Below are 22,463 nucleotides of genomic sequence, written 5' to 3' on the forward strand. Positions count from 1 at the left end.
ATTACATTTACATTTAGTCATTTAGCAGATGCTCTTATCCAGAGCGACTTACAGTAAGTACAGGGACATTCCCCCCGAAGCAAGTAGGGTGAAGTGCCTTGCCCAAGGACACATCATTTGGCACGGCTGGGAATCGAACTGGCAACCTTCAGATTACTAGCCCGACTCCCTCACCGCTCAGCCATCTGACTCCTCCGTATTTTTACACACACACACACACGCACGCACGCACACACACACACACACACACACACACACACACACACACACACACACACACACACACACACACACACACACACCCCCCCCACCATTGGCAGTACACTTATGCAGTCCAACGTTGCATGATGGGGCTTCTCTGTCTTCTAAATCCTTTTTTCATTCCAGTACCACTCAGTGTTCCCCTCTCTCTCTCATCTCCTCCTCCCCCTCCTCCACCTCTTCCTCCCTCTCCTCCTCTCCTCTCGCCCTCCTCCCTCTCCTCTCTGTGACAGAATGGACTTCTCTGCAGACCCACAGTAAGAGAACTGACACTGGGATTTAGATGTGGATTAATAAAACCTGAGGCGCTTTTGTATGCAATACAACCGGTGTCCCACGGTGAATAAAAATGCATGAAACTACTAGTATTAAATATGCCTCCATCCCTTCCTGGTCCCTCAAGCGTCAGCATCCACCGTGGTCCTCTTTCACTGCATAATAATCTTTTTCTGGAGTTTTCCCTCATTTACAGAACAGCGTTAATGTCCTTCGTGTTCATACAGACTTTTTATTGGAATCATATTTTTTCTCCTGCCCTGCGGGGGCAGACAAGACGATAACTTGTCAGTTTCATGGAAGTTGTAGGTGAAGTGAAGAATGCTCTGTGGCAAAAGACTCTTGGAATATGCCACCAGAACTGGGCAGTGCCTGTTAGAATATTAATGTTCTCATTTAGCAGACCATTTTATCCGAATCGAACATAGGGAAAGGGGGGAATTGAGCCTGCAACCTCTTGACCCACAGTGAAATGCTCTACCACTGAGTTATATCAATTTCCCAGGCCTTAGGATCATCCCACACACACAGGTCAGAGGTTCCGATCGGTGAAGGCTGACTTAGGGAGAAGACACACTCTAAACTCTCTGCCTCCTACCCATGTGGTCTTAGTTCATCACCTGCAGCGTGATTCTAACACTCTTGTCCTCTCTCTTTCCTCTTTCTGTGGAGTCCAAACAGCAGCCAAGTCCACACAGGTCGTTGCCACACCACAGACCAAGTCCACACCACAGACCAAGCCCACACCACAGACCAAGTCCACACCACAGACCAAGCCCACACCACAGACCAAGTCCACACAACAGACCAAGTCCACCCCACAGACCAAGTCCACCCCACAGACCAAGTCCACCCCACAGACCAAGTCCACCCCACAGACCAAGCCCACACCACAGACCAAGTCCACACAGACCATGTACTTTTAAATTTCCACTACATCTCTCAATGAATGTTACTGCTCTGCCAGTTACTGCTCTGGAATAACAAAACCCCTCCAGGCTGACAGACTATTCCTGTTGTGAATATATTGTAATAATCCTAGTGGTTTGCCTTGGCACAAATGCGCTAAGCAGGATTGTCAAATAATCAATTTTGCAAGTATGTCTCATTTTCTGCAGAGCAGTCGTCCCATTCCTTGAGGGATTTGACTCCGATTTTTACAATTGATCCGGGGATTTCATCGACATGTGGACTTGACTCACAGTTGCACTTCACCGAACTTGACTGCAGTCACTCTCGGTTGGGTTTCTTAAAGATTTTTTTCCCCCCGCATTTATATAAAAAAAAACATTTACTTTCGGTGACGCTACCTTCTGTAATCGCCAACATGGGGGGAAAACATAGGTTAAACAAACAGCCTCGGGCTACTTGCTTTGCCTTTCCACCCAAGACACCAATTTTTCCTTGTGTCCTGTGACCTGCTCCTGTTCCCTGGAGATAGTCATGACTCCTGGGCCTTTTCAGGAAAACGACTGAGCAGAAAGATCACAGGAAGGTACATGTCATCAAAGTGAATCCTCTCCACATCAACCAGATGAAGTATAAAAGCACTGCTCTTAGCGGTGGAAACATCAGTACATCTGGAATGCAGTTGATGGTGTCTCGCTCAGATCAACTTGTTGGTATAAATATATATACCCATATATATATACATGTATATATGTGTGCATGTGTGTCTATATATATTTGTGTATATATAGAGAGTGAGATGTTTGTGAACATGGAATTATTTTAATGTCTTTTTTGGAATGAAGATCATTCCTACCCACTGTATACTGTAACCAGAGGCAGGGGTATGGGTGCTGAACATTATACCATTGTGATACATGACCCCCACAATGGGAATTTAATCGATCTTGCCTTGGCTCTAAAGCTGTGTGGATATGAACATGTAAGGCTATCTTTAAAACATGATGTCATTTATGGAGCCCACTTTTTTTATTTTATTCCTAGGAGGTCTGCTTCTGCACGACAGGGAGCGCATGGTGTTTGCGCCAAGGCGGGATCTCCCTGTCCGATTAGGAGACTCAGTCATTCTCAGACATCTATATTTGTGGTTTTAAGGTCTGCATCATCGTAATAGCAGAATGGTTTTTCCAACCACTTGTGCAGTATTGATCCCCCTCTGCCCTAGCCTTCTAGGAAGACGCTACCTTGGAGACTAACCTGAGAGGTTTCAAACCCAGCCTGTCACATTACTACCATTAAACCAAGAGGACACTGGCAATAAAAGGCTAACAGTTATGGGAGTTCAGGACCCTAACTGCTTGTGGTAAGAATCTTTTACCTGGTTGTACTTAATACCCTTCCTCTGGGAAGAGAAGGTGAGAGTGACATGAACAAATCTCAGTGCGTCGAGTTTGTCTCATTATTCATTAAACATGATTCTTATTCTTCCTCGTGATTGGATCGAAACCAAGGTCCAATATACTGTACGATATTGTTTTAATATCAGGGGCGTAGCCACGTGGTGGCCAGGGGGGGCCACGGCCACCATTGGTCAGAGAATGGCCACCCTGCCGGCCCCCCTCCCCCAACATCACAAAAACAAAAGTTTTTTTTTTTTACCTTCCTGGACAGAAACGGTATAAAGCTGAAATGAATATAAAAATTTAAATAAAATCTAAAGTCTTATATTGGCATTTGTCACTTATGCTACAAGCCCCATATTCGCAACATGTTGGGCCACGCCCCCATCAACAGCGCAAGACACAAACCAACGTACCTGCATTCTGACAGCGCTTCAATGGAGACTAGCAGCTAACCACTGGATACCGTTAGAAAACTGCTGCTCTGAGTGATGCAGTGTGTGAGTTTTAAAATAGTAGTTTTTGACAATCAAGTGCCACCCCAAATAAAAGACTGGCCAGAGCTGCCCCCCCCAGAAATAATGTCGTGGCTACGCCCCTGTATATAATACTGTATCAACCTAGATTGAACCCCAACCAAATCCATGAGGCACTGCCCCTAGTGGTCGGGAGAAGGAGGAACCTTCTAAGATGTAACAGATATTTAATGACATGGATAATTAGCCCATCCGGATCCTGGCTGATCTACAACTAGGAAAACAGGATATTGTTCTGTCTATACCAGATTTAATAGGCTATTAAGAACTTCCAGAACATTTTAAAGTTACTATCCTGCAAGTATAATTTATTTGAATCAGGTTAGGCAATGCGCCAGGGAGAGGCAGAGCTGTCTTGATCTTAAGCGTTGCCTTTGGAAACTGTTCTGAGGGTACGACAACATCACAGACGAATCTAAGTTGATACTAATTGAGTTGGCCGTCGTGCGGTCAAAAGATGACAACAAATCAGTCTGGACGTTGCAAAAATAATGGGGCTGACCAAACAGTTTACTTCGTAATTATCCAGATCGACTGCCCTGTACCAGAGCAATTGAAAAGTGATATATATTGCGTTCTACCGCTCTGCGTTCATAACATCTAGAGGTAGCTAAAGGATGTTGTGACTGCTTACAGAATTAGGCTGAACTCTGAAGTGAAGTGTTGCCAGCACAAACTCATTGGACCCAATACCAACAAGAGTCATGCAGCAAAAATATGATTCCAAACAGCCAACTGCCAGAGGAACTGCGTTTTTATTGTTATTGCGCTATAACCGTCATTGTATACTGTTGCAGCTTATAAGTGCTTGGGTGCAAAATCAACTGTGCTACTGTCAAATTACTATCTTTTCCGCGTAGGCAACCCCCGAAACATCTAAATGTATTCCTCTCATGTTTATTCGACATGAATATAAAGTACATGTCTTAAATGTAGCCTATTGCTTTTCCCAGTGTAGAAGATACAACATTGTATTCTCTGAACCAAATCAAATAGTTAAACAAAATCAACCAAGCTGAACCTAATCAAGAACAAATATTCATTGTTTCCAAACAAATCCTGCCGTTGATTGCATGCACCCATATAGATATACTTCTCAGTAGAAAACGCGGACCCCGTTGTTGTAAAACGAAAAAGAAGCGGTCTACTGTTGCTGACTTCGTTAATGGAATAGCAGCGGGTTCTTGGACAGCGGCGGCGCTTCGCACCACAAGCCTAGCAAGCAGCCACTCACAAATTACGACCAATACATCGGTGAAGGAGGGACTTCTGTAGTGCTTGCGTTGGTGGCCGCATTACAGTTAGATAGAAGGACAGACACGTTGTGGGAACATCCCTCCGCTTCTCCTCACTTTTCGGAGATATTCCTTTTGACGTCTATTTCTGACCAACAACGCACTTCCACACCGAAAAGACCCGTCAAACCAATCACCATGAAGAACCCCGTGTTTTGGTTTATGCTGGTCGGAATGACATTTCTTCTGATGCAACAAGGTATGTGATTTTAATATTTCGGAATGGGATATCTTACTCACGCGTGTTATTTTTGTTCCTTTATTTTAATATCACACGTGATGTTGTCCTTTTAAATTGCATGGGTTTAAAAATTGGCATTAAACCACATACCATAACGCTTTAACCAAGGTGAAATTGGTGAAACGCAATTGGCATTATTCGGTTGCACCAAATAGTTACCCTGAAAGGTACCAGTGTGTTTGTAACGCAACTTTTCTCATATCATCAGTGCAACTCTCTGAAATAGATTATTGCATTTTTGTACGTTGAACGGAATAGTATGTTAAATTCTGTGCCAACTTGGCTTTGGTCAGTCCACTCTGAGCATCTTGACATCGCCTATATTTTCAGTCGGACAGGAGGTCGGCATATAATAGATTGAGTAGGTTAGTTAATCCGGATTGGCAACATGTTAAGGTCATCGAAGTTAAACCGTCTTCACCCGAGGATGGTTCTTGTTTTTAATTGTTTTACGTTCATCAATACATGGCATGTCGTAGTGCAATATCTAAAGCCAACATCTCAAGGACAACCCCGTGAGGTTTCCTATAGGCTATGGATTTTGTTTTATATATTTATTTTGTAGCCTATATAGAACTAGTTTAGTTATCATTACTTGGGTTAACTATAACAGGTCAGGTTGAAAATGATCCCTATCAAACTCTTTTGAAAGTTGCGCAACTCTTTTGAAAGTTGCGCAACGTTTTTTTGCAATCAAAAACGTACAAAATTTGTAAATTAAGTCGTTGAATTGCTTTCCCAGTGCACTGGCCTCAACTGTTAATCATAGAAGAGACCCACGATTTCTTAAGGACCGCTAGGCTTGTTAAAAATAACTAATCCCATATTGCCTGCTCCCCAACCGCTTTGTGTAGAGAGCTGAGTACATTACATCAGAGAGGACTGGTGGCAGAACTCATGAGGATAGGCTTGTTTGCCCCCCTCTCTCTGTTGTCTCTCCCCTCTCCTTTCTTCTCTCTTTGCTGTCACTTTCTCTCTCTCTCTCTCTCTCTCTCTCTCTCTCTCTCTCTCTCTCTCTCTCTCTCTCTCTCTCTCTCTCTCTCTCTCTCTCTCTCTCTCCCCCCCCCCCCCCCCTCTCTATTTGTCTGTTCTGAGCGTTGCCGGGATGCAGCACATATCCTTGCGGCGTTCCCGCCAAGCCCCTCACTGGCCTGTCCTTTGTGCCCCCTGGTCATCCCTCCACCAGCCTGCATCCCCTCCCTCCCTCCCTCCCTCCACCAGCCTGCATCCCCTCCCTCCCTCCACCAGCCTGCCTCCTCTTCCTCCACCAGCCTGCATCCCCTCCCTCCCTCCACCAGCCTGCATCCCCTCCCTCCCTCCACCAGCCTGCATCCCCTCCCTCCCTCCACCAGCCTGCATCCCCTCCCTCCCTCCACCAGCCTGCATCCCCTCCCTCCCTCCACCAGCCTGCATCCCCTCCCTCCCTCCACCAGCCTGCATCCCCTCCCTCCCTCCACCAGCCTGCATCCCCTCCCTCCCTCCACCAGCCTGCATCCCCTCCCTCCACCAGCCTGCATCCCCTCCCTCCCTCCACCAGCCTGCCTCCTCTTCCTCCACCAGCCTGCATCCCCTCCCTCCCTCCACCAGCCTGCATCCCCTCCCTCCCTCCACCAGCCTGCATCCCCTCCCTCCACCAGCCTCCCCTCCCTCCCTCCACCAGCCTGCCTCCCCTCCCTCCACCAGCCTCCCCTCCCTCCCTCCACCAGCCTGCCTCCCCTCCCTCCACCAGCCTCCCCTCCCTCCCTCCACCAGCCTGCCTCCCCTCCCTCCACCAGCCTCCCCTCCCTCCCTCCACCAGCCTGCCTCCCCTCCCTCCACCAGCCTGCCTCCCCTTCCTTCCTCCCTCCACCAGCCTGCCTCCCCTCCCTCCATCAGCCTGCCTCCCCTTCCTTCCTCCACCAGCCTGCCTCCCCTCCCTCCACCAGCCTCCCCTCCCTCCCTCCACCAGCCTGCCTCCCCTCCCTCCACCAGCCTCCCCTCCCTCCCTCCACCAGCCTGCCTCCCCTCCCTCCACCAGCCTGCCTCCCCTTCCTTCCTCCCTCCACCAGCCTGCCTCCCCTCCCTCCATCAGCCTGCCTCCCCTTCCTTCCTCCACCAGCCTGCCTCCCCTCCCTCCACCAGCCTGCCTCCTCTTCCTCCACCAGCCTGCCTCCCCTCCCTCCACCAGCCTGCCTCCTCTTCCTCCACCAGCCTGCCTCCCCTCCCTCCACCAGCCTGCCTCCCCTCCCTCCAGCAGCCTGCCTCCCCTCCCTCGCTCCACCAGCCTGCCTCCCCTTCCTTCCTCCCTCCATCAGCCTGCCTCCCCTCCCTCCACCAGCCTGCCTCCCCTCCCTCCCTCCCTCCAGCAGCCTGCCTCCCCTCCCTCCCTCCACCAGCCTGCCTCCCCTTCCTTCCTCCCTCCACCAGCCTGCCTCCTCTTCCTCCACCAGCCTGACTCCGCCAAAGGCAGGAATTATTGGTGGTTACATCGCAATTTGGAGCAACAGCTGTTGCTGGACTACCGACCGAGAGAGAGAGAGTAGTGTGTGGGATGGGGCATGGACGGGGGGTGGGTGGGGTGGCGGGCGAGGGCTGCTTGGACAAAAGACATGGAGATTGTTGCTGACGTGTAGAGACTGTCGTCTCTTTGTTGCCGTGTGAAGGTTAGACGAAGCTGGGAGGTTGGAACCTGAGGAGATGGTTGGAGATGCCTGGCTGTGAGATGTGGCTCTGCCAATCTCCATGTTGCACTGAACAGATAGTGGGACACAGGAATCTTGAAAAGGAACCAAACACATAAATATGAGACTAAAGGATCACAAATGTGATGTGGAGAATATTACTCTTACTTTTTTCGGTGCAGAATTGATTTAGGAGTCAATTTGGATATTGTGTAAAAAATAAAAATAAAAAGTTTATTGTTTCTATGGGGTTTACAGGACAGTATCATATTTGATCAGTCAATATATAGAGGTAAGAAATAGAGTTTTATGGGTCCTAACATCTTAGGAACACATTAGTACTACAGTACATTAGTACTACATGAGTAATACTGTACACTAGGACAGTTTACTTGGGATTCTTGTTTACTGATCTGTGCATGTAGGACCTTCAAGTGTCATCTTTCTATGCATGAAGGTCCGCTTATGTTATGAATCGAGAACTGCAGCTTCATTTTTTTAAATGACTTCTCCTCGGTGCTTCTCAGCATGATATGTTATTAAGCAAATTAGGCGCATTAGAGGCAGCTGACGAGCGTGAATAATTGACATCGGTTACTACCCAGATGTGAAATTGCCACTTTGCCCATTTCGTCAAAATAACAAGAGGGCCTGCTCATTTCCTGAAGGAGCAAATTATAGATTAGAGGTCATTGTTATCATATTTGCTCATTTTTCACTGCACGGAGAAACGATTTATCATCGCAGTGTTGACTTACTCAAGTCACTTACTGCAGTGTATTTATTTTTTGGCTGAGTTACTAGTGTGTTGGTCAGGCAGGGACTTTTCCCATGACCAGTGTCGGACCACCAAAAGGGGAAGCCATTGAATAAGATCAAGGCTGCATACAGTAACTATAGTTGCCAACTCCCAACTGCCAACTAATCATATTTGGGAATATTTATTGTAAATGGTAGATTACTACAAATACTTAACGTTGATACTTTGAAGGAAACGCAACCTCACAAAGAGTACAGTGTAGGCGAGACAAACTTTTTTTTCTGCTCTTCTTGGCGCGAAGGCAACTGACAAATTATCACAATCACTCACTTCACACTACACAGCTCCTAACTGGAACAGCCGTCTGAAACCTCCTTTAATTGCTGTCCCTCATCGGAATCAGTGTGCTGCACTTACCAATCCTCAGTGGCAGTTGGCTCAAACATCGCCTGCAAGTCCGACATTGGCCCGTTATTATGTCGCAACAATACTTTCAATCACATAAAATTACAGGGGAGGCGAACAGAAGAGGCTTTCTTCCCACTCTGACTCTGTCCCTCTCTGCCAAGTCCCCCCAGTGAAGTGGCCACGTGACTAGGCCCTTGGTTTTTTCAGAGCGGCGAGGCTGATTAATAATCAGCCCAGGAACCCACACTACGACTTCAGGCCCCCGGTCTTTCACGGGGCCTGTTGTGGCAGAGGAATGCCGCCATCGTCAGCGCTGGCACTCTGCACCGGCTCAGTCTATGTAACCAGTGTTCCTGACAAAGAGGCATTGGAAATAGTTCCTGCATGCATATGCTCTGCCTGACAGGGCGCCAGAGGATGTCGACTGAGTGGGATGAAATACACTTGAGGAAAAACCAGACGACAATTTTCTTCTTTTTTTCAACCCCCAAAAGGATGTGTGTGTGTGTTTTGTGAGGATTGTCCAATTGACTCATGTTTAGTTGTTATTAAACCAACAGAGTCGTATGAGATTCACCTCAAGCAATGCTATCCACTTAACCGACCCAACATGTCCCTCAGCTGTTTGAGGAATACATGTTCAGACTATCATAATGCCCTCTCATTTGTGAGTGGAAATCATGTCTCACAAGTTACGGCTCTAGTATCATCCTGCCTCTTGAATCTCATCTCTCTCAGGTGCTAGCAGTCCCTGCCTGCGTATAAGGGTGGCTTGGCTGAGCTGCATGCAGGGGGGGGGGGGGGGGACAGAGGAGATGGAGGGTTTCTCCTTCAGACCCAGATGACCAGTGACCTCACTGCTGAAAGGACTGTGAGAGATACGAGTAGAGACCTCTCTCTCTGCCTCTCTCTCTCTCTCTCTCTCTCTCTCTCTCTCTCTCTCTCTCTCTCTCTATCTCTCTCTCTCTCTCTCTCTCTCTCTCTCTCTCTCTCTCTCTCTCTCTCTCTCTCTCTCTCTCTCTCTCTCTCTGCCTCTCTCTCTGCTCTCTCTCTCTCTCTCTGCCTCTCTCTCTCTCTCTCTCTCTCTCTCTCTCTCTCTGCCTCTCTCCCTCTGCACCACTGACCACATGGAGGCCCCTCCCTGGCTGTTACAACTCTGTCATTGATACTCCAAAGACAATAAACAGTGCTCTCAAGCCTGGTGCATTTCCATCTATGTGAAGAGACTGGCTGTAGTGTATACATATTCAAATGTATACAGTTCCATTCCTCACGTCCCTCGTGTTATCAGTTTTAGCCTCAAGTGTCCCACCGTTTCCCACGAATATTGTAGTATTTCTATCACACTTTCCAGACTTTTTTGTGTCAACATTTACATGAAGATGCCACAAATCTAAACATTTAAGGGTGCGATGCACCCGTAAATATCTTTGTTTTTTGGTTGGTTAGGTTGCGTCTCGTTTTACAGACAGCCTTCTGCATCATTGCGGGTGGTTTGCAACTTATCACGTAGCAGATGGTGGAGTTAGCCGTCAGCTGGGTCAGTAATCCCCCCAGAGTGTGATTACTGGGGCCCTGCCTGAGTTGCTGTTCACTCGAAGACCGGGTTCAGAGAGAAGAAGAGGCGACATTTCAATTAGTGCTATCACTAATTGTGCTGGAAAGCTCTTGGCGATCGACTCTATACTAGTTATCCGGGAGAGTGTCTTTGTAAAGCTGTTGGGCTTTTTTTTGTGTGTATATCAATAAGGATTTTATGAGGTTGTTGTTTGTTGTTGTTTGTATTGTAGGCCAATGTACAGTATATAAAACCTTTTGATTGTTTCCTTTTTTTGCCCACGCATGATTTCTCTCCGTCTCTCTCTCTCTTTGCGTTGATAATTAAGTGATTTTGAAGTCATCGACACAAAATAGGAGATGACCTTTCGGTTTGATGAATATATTGGTTTTGTAGTTATGACTGGACAACCCTCCACTTGACTATAATAGGCTAAATTACAGACACTGATATTGATAGTGAAGCATTCGTAAGAAAGTGTACCCAGATATAACTTCAGAGACGAAGCGTGCCATGTGATCATAGTGAATCATCAGTCAGGTCTCTAGGTATGTTGAACAGACGCTAATAATAGTAGCGTTTAATCACAAATTGAACAGCAGCTGTCGAAGATGAGCTCTAATGACGTTTGCTAACGCTCTTATTCAGTGTGTGAGGGCTTACGAGAGCGCTGTCACTCTAGCTTGGTTTTCTCATCAGGTTTCACAAAGCTAAGGATGAGCTCCCGCTCTGAGCCTCGATGCTAACGACAAACAGGCCCAGTAAGTTGGGAAATGCCAGGATTCTAGCAAATGTAGCAAATAATGAGTTACTTTGTGCGCAGGTCTGAAATAGGTTGGTTGTGTTTCTTGATGACGTTATTTCCATCGTCTGAAGTGAGATCGGTCCGATGACTTCTTAAAAAGCTTTCCTTGTTGACGTTCACAGACGCATTAGATTCATGAACCATGAACACAATACTTGACAGGACTATTGTAGGGCGAAGCTGGGTAGAGGGCCTTAAATCTGGCAGATTGTTTCCTGTAGTTTTAAAATACAGACGTTAATTCTTTTTTTTTTTTTAGCTTGTCAGCTAATGTTGCACTGTACTGTTTCAATGCGTGAATAGCAAGGGGTGTATGATAATATTAAGAAGATTTCATTCGTTTTTATTCAGAACAAACCAAAAGACGGTTTAATATGGATGGTGATTCAGCAGAAAACTTGTCTGCAAACCCTCTGGTGTTACTTCAGACTTGTGGGTGCTCATTGAATTTCATGGAAGCTTATGGGGGCCCCTTATAATTAATGTTAAACGCTTCAGTGGCAATCTTAATGGTCTTTTGAGGTCAATACAGAAACAAATGTTCCTCATTAATCACAATCCCATTGTTGTGGTTCCCTGAAAACGTTTTTTTATAGGTTTTGTATAGCACATCATTCATACAGACCACAAAGACATTGTTGCAAAGTGTGAAGTCTTTCTTCCTTGTTGGAAACCTGCCCTAAATCATGGAATTGTTTGGGTGAAGATAATTAGAAAAAATAATGGTTTCCCTTCAGAAAGCCGAAGCCTGATTTCAATGAGCCATCCTTACCAGTTAAGAATTCTTGCAGATGTCATTTTTTTTTTCATTTTTATGTGTGGAGACATCAACTGGAAAGTAGGAGCAATTAAACTGTTCGAGAAAACGGCAATTCGGCCATTATTTTATCACTACAAGGCTTCCATCTTTTCTACACAAGTTCTGTCCTGATTTTTGAGAAAATAGCAGGTTTTATCAGCAGTAGACCACCAAAATCACACAGTTTGAAATAGTTTCTCTCACTTCCTTTCAAATAGCAGTTGTTTGCCCTCTCAAGTAAAAGGGCAACATGAACAGCAACCGGGAAGCAGGGCAGTTAAAGGTCCCGTCTCCAGAAATGTTGGCACTTGTTTATCCTCCATAATTGGTCAAGTTCAGCCGATGTGTCAATCAGTCTGAGACAAATCTAAGGGTAGTTGTATTTTGGCTTGACAGTTATACGGTACAGTATTTGTATGCCACACACACCTGTTAAATGAATAAAATATAAATTGAATGATACAATACGATGTAACATGCTTGGTAACATCCCAGTTGATACAATCCCTTTTGAGAATTCTTTTTTGCATTTAAGTATGGTAAAGTGATTGCTAATGCCAAAGTGAAAACATGTTTTCCAATTCTTCAAACTTCACTTGACATTGAATTGAATATATTTCATATTTCCCTTAGTATTTTGCAATCTGCCCCAAGACAACCCATGTCAGTATGGAACATGGATGTAGTACACTTTCCAGGGGAAACACTTCACAAAGACAAAAATATATGCTGGGATTGTACCCGAACCATCGACAATGATAGTCCTGTGAAGGTATTTCTGGACAGGCTATTTCTGGACTGTTTTCTTAGCGTCTGGGGGTATAGTGAATTAGTGTATTTTCAGCTTCTTGTAGAAGAGACTTCAAACAATAAAATCTCATGTAGAGAGAAAGAGCATGTGAGCGCAAGGGTCTGGAGTGGCTGTCAGTTTTAACTACCTCATCCAAGTCAACATCTGTCCTCAAACAGTAGCATATCCACCCTTAAACTTCAAACCTTTCAACAAAGATCTTTTTTTCTCTCCCCAGCATACCTCTGGATGTCATTGCAGCACAGAGGCAAACCTCTCCCTCATCTGTTATTTTGATCTGGTACACACTCTGACTTGCACACCGGGTCTGTGGAGCCAACGCAATAAGATCTAGCTTCTGCAGCTTGGGAAATGTGACTCTTATCATAAATCTGTCATCTCCTTGTCTTGTATTTTAGTATCTCATTACCAGCTGCAAGTGGATGCATTTGTATAACCAAGATAAATCATGATATCTTAAGGCATAGACTCCTGATGTTACTTCAGTTGGCTCACCCGACACTAATGAAAGTGTCGTGTACCGAACCTTTGTGAGATTCTACATACTTAACCAGAGTTAAAGGTGTAACAAAGTTTTTTGAAAATACGTTTTCTGTCTGCATGGATATCTCGGTAGGTGAAGTGAAGCTGTCAGCAATGACATCGACTTTGTGTTTGAGAATGACTGTGGCGTCTGTGTGGTTTAGCAATCACTTAAGCTCAGAAAGAAAAAAAAAATATAGAACCAGGCATCCAGATTTATTGGATCAAATACAAGACTGGGGGGGTGCCCCGGTAGCTCACTGGGTGAGTGTGCGTATCATGTAGGCTGAGGCCTTACCACACCACAGGGGCTTGGGTTTGAATCTGGCCCGTGCATCTTGCTGCATGTCCCTCCTCACTCCCTCTCTGACTCCCTCTCTCTTTCTGACTCTCTCTCTCTGTCTCTCTCTTGCTCTCTCTCCCTGCCTTCCCTGTCACACTGTGACTTAAAACTGTCCAAAAAAAGAAGGGAAAGCGCTTTAATAATGCATGAAAAAAGAGAAAGAAATGGAATGAGACAAGACGGGAGTAACTCTTGAAGAGTCTGAACGGAGGGGGGGGGGGGGGGGGGGGGTGGCCTTCAGGTTGGGGTACAAGGCCTCCCTAAAGGGGACGTTATCGTGGGGCCACAGAGAGACGGACTCTCACGGCTGTGGTTCCTTCTGTCTCAGTCTCCAAGGTGCCAAGGTGCCGGAGGAGTGGCCTTTGGTTTGTCTTTCTCGCTCAATAGAGAGAGTGACATGGGCATGTTTGCTCCAAGGATAACAGCTGTCCGGCTTCCTCAAGGAGTTTATTTAAGTTGATTGGCTTGTAGCTTCTGTGTGTCCATTTTCTCTCCTGCGATGTGTTTCCCCCAGTCTCTATTATCAGCCGCTGTTAGCTGAAACCCATTCAGACGGGCCTTATCATAAACGGTGAAATGATTCCTCCTTCCCTACGTAAACACCCCCACACAGAGCAGATAGGGCTGGCGAGTGCATCAGTATGTGAGAGATGTTCTACAAAAGGTAAACCCACAGTGGATTATCAATAGACTGACATGGTGTTGTGGTGGCGGGTCACCGAGGTTAAAATAATATCTAAATCAGGAAATCCAGGGAGCTGGAAAGAGTGAAATGAATCACTCCTGACTCTTAGCATATTCCAGTGTTCCTTTTCAACCCCCCCGACTCTCTATCTCTCTCTCCAGATGGCAGGTTCTTTAGAAGTTTATTATTTTTGCTGTGCCACTAAGTATAGTGAGCAGGAAAAAAATAATTCTTATTAGCATGCGATGAGGCGCTTCACTCGTTCTTTTACTCAAAACTATTTACCTTTTAACCTGTTGTTGGATTTGGCTTGAATAATAAATAAAAATGTTTAGGCTATATGAGATCTTGCTATCTAACTAAAATTGAATATTAAAATCAGAACACACACAACTTGGACTGAGGGCAAAAGCACTGTTGCAATTCCAAACACACACATTGACATTCATTACTTTGCATCGAATCTCTGCTGGAGCCTCAGAATGGATTTTCGCCCTCACACAATCTCTCCCTCTCTCTCTCTCTCTCTCTCTCTCTCTCTCTCTCTCTCTCTCTCTCTCTCTCTCTCTCTCTCTCTCTCTCTCTCTCTCTCTCTCTCTCTCTCTCTCTCTCCGTACGGCCCGAGTTAAAATACTAGTTTCTTTCACCACGGCGCCTTCAAAATGCACCACGTCAAAAAGAAAAGAAGATATCGATGACTGATGCTTCCCCTCCATTTCCCGTTTTTCTGCATAACCAATTATGAGACACTGTAAAGCAATTTGCGCAATCGCTCCGAGAGGCCCAGTATTCGTATGCATAAACCTGATTGATTTTTACAGTCTGTTCCTGGCACATGGGTGTGATTACCACCGCGAGAGGGATTCACTGTCAATCTCAACCAGATTTATTTCCGCGCGTCATGATGCATGGCCTGATCATCCAGATTTAATTAAGAGATGCATTAGAGGCATTCCTGTTCCACCCATGTTTAGTAGATTACGACAGGTAAGGACATTGGGGATTTAGCCAGTTTTACAGCTACAGTTGTTGAAATCCTTTTTGCCTTTTGTAGTTCACAATAGCACTAGTTAGATTCCCAAGAAAGATGAATGGCATGTTGAAAAATAGGACCCCTACTTTGGGAAACATCGCAAACTCCTTGCTGTTCCAAACATGGCCAAGCCCCCACCACTTCACCCAGCTTCAGGATTGAATTGCGTCTGTATTTCTCTGTCAAGGTTATGTATAAGAACACAGTCGACTTCAAATCAGTGTTCCTACCACTGAGGGTAAAGTAAGTTCAGAGAGTCTGTGAGCTGGACAATTTCGGAGCTGCTCTGCTTTAGAAGATGAATGGTGAACATTAGGGGGGGAAGTCGTTGCGATGAATGTGGTGTTTGTGTGGGGGAGACGGGCCAACAGAAGGAGCTTCCCTGGGTGTTTTGTTGCTCCTATAAAGGGAAGGAAGCAGAAAATGAACCTGTCGCTGCAGCTCAGTGTAAGACACGACGTCCAGTGAAGGCTTTGCGCTTGCCAGCGATTAAAATTGCGTCTAAAGTGTTTATGAAAACAAAGGTCATTACTTCAGCTTTTTATAGTGTCTCCCCGAGTAGCTAAAGTTATCAGATTAATATTACATTTATCGGGTGGCAGTCCATTCAGTGAACTGGCAGTGTCCATTGTTGGGAGTCTATATTCTGTAACATTCATTTGATAACTATCTGCAATTCAGCGCAGAAGTCAAATCACATGAGATCTTTCATGAAGTGAAACCAGAGGAACAGGCCGGCTGTACTGGACCACTAATTTGATCTCTGTCCACTCTGTCACACTCCAGGTGAGTTGGATCTCACCTGGCGTGAAGAGTCAGAGCCTTAGACAGGTCTCATTATCTGGGAAGACGCTTTCAGGCATAGCTGACCTTTTCTTCTGTTCGAACTGCAAAACTTTACGAGGTGTTTCCAAAGCCGTCTCAGGTAGGATACGGGTGGAACACCAACGTTTCAAGCCGCTAGTGCTTCTGGATCTGGAGGTCGAGTCATGTCAAACCAGCGTTGTAGGTTTGCTTTCAGATGTGGGTGGGGCAGCCTTTATTAACAACTGAGGATGTGCTATGTGTGATAAAACCAATTACGTTTCAGTACCATTTGTAATTTAGTAATATGAGAGAATTGGTTGGGGGTCTGAATACTTTTGTAAGGTGTGGTCTCTTGGAAGTCATTTGGAAGTCGTTGATTAATCTTATCAAGGGACATCATCGCAGGGGTACTTGATATCCTTCACATATTTTTCTAGTCATGCCTACTGTGATTTGTTTAAACTTGCGCTGTTTTATTATCAATATGTTCTGAATCTGGTTAAAGATTATACGTATACTATACGCTACTGAATTTAGCAAAAGGGTGCGCTGTATCGACAAGTTCCAAAGCATCTGAAAATCTTACAAATTTGACTTTTTAGATCAACACATGGTAGTTAATTGTGAACTGAAGTAAAGGCTGTGTTTTCAGTACTGTTCAATAGTGGGTGCATGGATTATTTCCAGATCGATGTTGTTGCCTACAAGACAGGTCTGGCTGCAGACTAAGCTTTAATCTTGACTTCTGTCGATAACAGTCAATTACTCCAGATAGTACTGCTGTTTGTTTTTAATTTTTATATATTTTATTTTATATTTTATTGTATAGTTTATTTTAATCTAATTCCACTTAGTATTGCTAGTTATGTACCCTTAGTATAGTTAGTCCTCATATTTACATTTTAGATTCCTATATGTTTAATGTTTGCACCTTCCTGCCAAAGCAAATTCCTTGTCTGTGCAAACTTTCATGGTGAATAAAACCCATTCTGATTCTGATTGTGTCCTCACACACATTTCCACTGTGTGTATTTTGTTTGTGGGGATGTCTGTGTGCGTGTAATTTGTGTGTCTCTGTCGGTCTGTGTGTGTAGATGTGTGTGCGTGAGACAGAGCACCAGAAGTGTTTCAGGAGGTGAGACTCAAGACATGGCAGGTCATTTTCTCACCGTCCAGGGCTGCAGTCGTGGCTTCTCCTCTCAGGATCCCTCCGTTCTCTCTGGTCTCGTTACATACAGGTGTTGAGACCCACTGCAGTGTGGCCCCTGAACGACAACCACACTGCTCTAGTACCTCCTTCTCCTTTTTAACTCCTTCTGGTGTCGAAGCAGCGCGGCTCTTTTGAGGAGAGTTTCAGAGGTTTTGAGAAACAACATTTCAAGCAAATGATTTCACTTGGGAGAGGAAGCCTCGATCTGAGCTCTTGTGTTAATCACACTGTGTAGACTTTCTGTTCCACCACGGAAAGAAATGCTTGATTTGTGATGATGATTAACTGTTGCTTAAATGTGGATTGTAGATAAATCCCCCCCCACACCTTCCCTACCAATCAGCCTAAGGGGAGGGTTATACTTTAGATTTCTCCAAAGTAGTTCACCCACCTACACATTATCATGAATCATTTCATCACTTTGGGCTTACATGCCAAAGCTTCTTTGAACAAAATCACAGGAGGGAGGTAGTGTAGAACACCTCATTTCCCTGCAAGGATGAAAAGTCAATCGTCTGTCCTGCAAAGTTGTCAAGGAGGAGTATTTGTGGAGTTTCTGAAATAAATTAAATCCTGATTGCACGCACCAAAACCTGTTTTATTGAAATAGTAAAAAGACAAAAAAAAAGCTGTATCCATCAAGTGAATAGAATAGATGGTGTCTCTTCCTAATTGCTTGGCAGTAAATCGTGGGGTTTGTTTCCAGGCCAATGTCACAGGTAGCAGTCAGTCAGAGCGTCGATATTCAATTAGTTTACTCAGCGATGCTTTGCATGGGCGCTCACCGCAGGTGGAAAATCCTTACTCCTTTCTCTTTCTTGTCACTTTCTATACCTTTTTTATATCCCCTCTCTCTCTCTCTGTCTCTCTCTGTCTCTGTCTCTCTCTCTCTCTGTCTCTGTCTCTGTCTCTGTCTCTGTCTCTCTCTGTCTCTCTGCCTCTGCCTCTCTCTCTCTGTCTCTCTCTGCCTCTCTGTCTCTCTCTTACTCTCTGCCTCTCTCTCTCTCTCTCTCTGTTTCTCTCTCTGCCTCTCTCTCTCTCTCCCTCGCTCTTTCTCTCCATCCACACCTCTTCGTTTTAGCCTCTGTGTGTGGATGGGTGTTTGCATATCTGAATGATTGCCTACAGTGCACGGCTCACTCTAAGATGAGGAAAGATATGGTGGGGGCGGGCGGGAGGGGCTTGGATGGTGGGGTGGGTGGACAGGCCAGGGTAACAAATGTTGGAGGTAGAAATGAGATTATCCTTTTTAAAAGGTACCAGAGTGAGGTGGAGGTTGGGAGAGAAGGGTGGAGGGTGAGAGAAGCAGGAATGGAAGAGAGGTTTTCTTTTTCTAATTACAACTTCAGCATTAGGTTGACCTCGGTACCCCTAATGTTCTGCGGTGAAGTGGCTCGAAATGAGTTTGGCAGTCTTACTGCAGGACTGGAGCAATGTGACTGAGCACTGTGTTTGTTTGCTGTGGCAATTCTAACAATTCAACTGTTTGTGACATTTTTGAACCGAATAAGATAAGATACATTGGAGGAATTAGTTTACATATATTACAGTGTATGCTGTAAGAGAATATTGAGTTGTTTTTTACATTAAACAACAACCATCACTACTTTTATGGTGAATATTAATAATGGTCAAAGAAACACCATTCATATACTCCATAACATGGGCTTTTGTGTTCTGAGTCTCTGTGGAAATCACAACAGAATGAGATGGAGTCAACGTATAGAAGAGCTTTATTTCCTCGCCTGCAGAAGTACTGATGGGATTGATTTCTGTCATCCCTGTTGCTCGAGTAGAAAACGGCATCAAGCATTGTGTTCTAGTGCACCTGGAGAGCTGGAAGAGGAATGTGTTCTTGTGATCTACTTTAGAAAGCCTTGAGTTTCTCTCTCTCTCTCTCTCTCTCTCTCTCTCTCTCTCTCTCTCTCTCTCTCTCTCTCTCTCTCTCTCTCTCTCTCTCTCTCTCTCTCTCTCTCTCTCTCGATACAAGATGAATGTATCTCCCTCTCTCTCCTCTCTCACGGTACCTCCCTCCCTGCCCCCCTCCCCATTCTCCCTGGGGTCAGACAACTGCTTAAGAACATGTAAGACATGCTTAGGTCTCGCCTCTGTTTGGCCTGGAGTTGCTTACAAAATGGGATTCACTCGCCGGTACATGCAGGCACTCACATTGTAAACTACACATTGGGATGATGACTATTTCTCAAAGGATCTTACTATCAGAAAAGAGAAGCTGATTGGCCAAGACAATTTGTCGGCCAATTTCACCGGGAACGATCCCTACGTTTACATTTAGTCATTTAGCAGACGCTCTTATCCAGAGCGACTTACAGTAAGTACAGGGACATTCCCCCTGAGGCAAGTAGGGTGAAGTGCCTTGCCCAAGGACACAACGTCATTTGGCACGGCAGGGAATCGAACTGGAAACCTTCAGATCTCTAGCCCGATTCCCTAACCGCTCAGCCACCTGACTCCCTCGCCATTTGCATGCAAACTCCCTTGAAGAGCCGTCCCTCAAACATTTATTTATCTGCATGTTGAACCAACAAGACTTCCTGTTCTCTGAACAGTCCAACGGGTAGCATCTGACACAGACGCCCTCATGTTTTTCATCCAACATGCCGTTAATGAAGAACCCGGTTACCCTCAAGGTGTTCCACTCATTAAATAAACATGCTAAGCTGTGGTCATCCCCATCAAGCCTAACACAGCGAGACCCCAAGGTAGAGGCCAGGTACATAACTTATTTATGAACGTGGTAAAACCAGGGTAAGACGCTCTACATCTGGAAACACTGTCTGACTTAGTCGGTGCAACGCCTCACATTGACATCTACGAGGAAATAAACACTGATAGCCGAGGTTGAAAGCCCCATCTTTAACCACTCCCCTTCTAGAAATGGAGGGAAAACAAACTACCAACCCGCCCTCCCCCCCACTCCCGGCTTGTGTTGGTATTGAAATTAGCTCTGCGAACCAGCAAGACTGTCTGTCAGTGACCGCAGGAGGTAGCTGACCGGCCTAATCCTATTACAGGACACACAGATGAGCAGACTTCTGCTCTGCAAATCTAATCTGCCCTCGTCTGACTCGAGGAGTAAGCACTTTTTTTTCCCCCCTGAGCAAACTTCAGCTCAAAACAGCATTTAGGTGCTTGTCGGCAGCATTACTCCCCCCTCCTCATCACCCCCACGTCAAAGGAGATTATGCAAATCAGTTCGGTTTTCTTTCTTTTTTTTCAATTTCCTGTTTGTTGGAAGTCTGTTTGTGTAGCATGTCAGGGTTAAGGTGACCTGCCATGCAAAACTAGGTGCCTGAACTGTCCCTGGTTTAAAATAAAAAATAAAAGAAGAAGCTTTGTCCGGACTTAGCTGTGTCAACAGCACTTTGATTCAGGGATATTCAATGTCATCCCTGAATGATTGCCTTCAGTCTGATAAACCCATTCATCTACGGCAAGCTTCCACCTGACTGACACACAGTCCCCACAGACCCTGGAGGGGAGGGGGGGAGGGGGGTTGGGGGTTGAATGGATTAAACGCAAAGTAGCTTTAAATTTCAAATATGACTAAACCTGATGAGCTCTGCTCTTAACGCGTGTTTATTGCTCAGACCATGTCAGGAGATCATGAAGGGGTTGGTCTTGATGATCGCTATGGGGATTGGGACTGTATAAAGATTTCATGAAGATATCAGAACCTGCTCTTACCTTGGAATTGGAGATTTTCAGGCTAGCCTTCAGTTCAAAGTGCTGGACACAAAGCATAACTAAAGACGGTAAAGGTGATTGCACGTTGAGAATGAAGATTGTCGTTTAAAAATCAGGCAGGAAGCGAGGAGAAGGAAAAAAAGAACTTTAGACATATCAGACATTTATGTATGACCTTTGTTGACATTTCATTGTTGACACATTTTAATGCAAAGCATAAAGAGCTATTTGAGAATCATTCTGTATTGTGAATATATGAATTTGGTGTCTTCATATCCTTCCTACAAATTTGCCTCTATGCTAGCATTACTCTTGATTGCTTGCTGCAATTCAGTGTCCTAATGCCTGTCAGGGGAGACTGATGAGACCCAGAGGAGGCGAGTCCAGACTGAGTGGTCTTCGGTATCCCACACTGCCCCAGAGTAAGAAGGAGCAGCGTCTAGTCTACCACTGAAATTCAGTGTTCATCATATCAGCTAATAAGATGCCAATAGTTGATGGATGATGCAAAGAGGTCACAGCTTTAAGGAAGTCGATGTTGTGCCAAGTAGCTAACATCATTTTGCTTGTAAATATAGTCAGGTGTGTGCATGCTAATGCCATTGAGATGTTTTCAAGCTTATCATTTGTCAGTTGTCGAGTTTTGGTGCGTAGACTGATGGGGAAAATGACAATGTGATAATACATTTTGTGCACTTTGAAGTTCTGTCCGTCGGGTTAAAAAGGTGAATTATTTAAAAGGTTGTACAGAATTGCCTCCTTCCACATGTCAATGTGTCAGTCTGAAGAGAACACTTAAGACTGACAGTCTCAAGGCTTTTTATGCATGGCGTGGTTTACCAGTGTGTCCCTAGAGCACCTGGCACAAACACACACGTGCGCACACACTCATGCAGACAGACTTACACACAGTCACACTTACACACATGCAGACACACACAGAAAAAAAAGCACTGAAATTTGCTGTTTCCGACACCTCAACCGCAGAGCTAATTCACTCTGAGTGGGAAGATGGATCCGAACAGCCTCTAAACCCTTGATAGACTGGTAAACAGCGTCCGTTGTGCACTTGGCAAGCCCTCCGTATGAAAGCCTGCCTCGTTCTCCAGAGGAGAGGTGAAAAAGGTTGATCCAAGCCTCCGTTTTCACCTTGAGGAGGGAGGGAGTGAATTGCAGCTGCCGTCACTTGTCAGGTGAAGGATAGTTGGAAAAAGCGAAGGGAACCAACCTTGATCTGTAAGCTGCTTGACATTGTTGGTTATTATCAGCAGATGGATTCCGAGTGACAGGTTTTGATAAAAAGCCATCGATGCTATTGTACCTGGCTGCATTTCTCACACAATATCCATCTGTGTCGCTTGATCAACAGCTACAGTAGGCGTCTTCTATGACATTATGCTATTCCATTCCACTCTCCTGTGCTACACGCCACAAAC

At 45.3% G+C, this 22,463-nt stretch overlaps 1 protein-coding gene across 1 annotated transcript in view; it reads left to right on the forward strand.

Annotated features, from left to right (window-relative positions):
- Positions 1-4,672: 4,672 nt before the first annotated feature.
- The window catches only part of ntm (neurotrimin), a 183,666-nt gene continuing 165,875 nt past the window's right edge, over positions 4,673-22,463 (forward strand). Inside the window, exon 1 of the mRNA XM_062453236.1 lies at positions 4,673-4,876. Coding sequence (XP_062309220.1) covers positions 4,816-4,876 — 61 coding nt within the window. The 5' untranslated portion in view covers positions 4,673-4,815. The remainder of the gene's footprint in view (positions 4,877-22,463) is intronic.

Source organism: Osmerus eperlanus, chromosome 27 (assembly GCF_963692335.1).
Source record: "Osmerus eperlanus chromosome 27, fOsmEpe2.1, whole genome shotgun sequence".
Taxonomy (NCBI): domain Eukaryota; kingdom Metazoa; phylum Chordata; class Actinopteri; order Osmeriformes; family Osmeridae; genus Osmerus; species Osmerus eperlanus.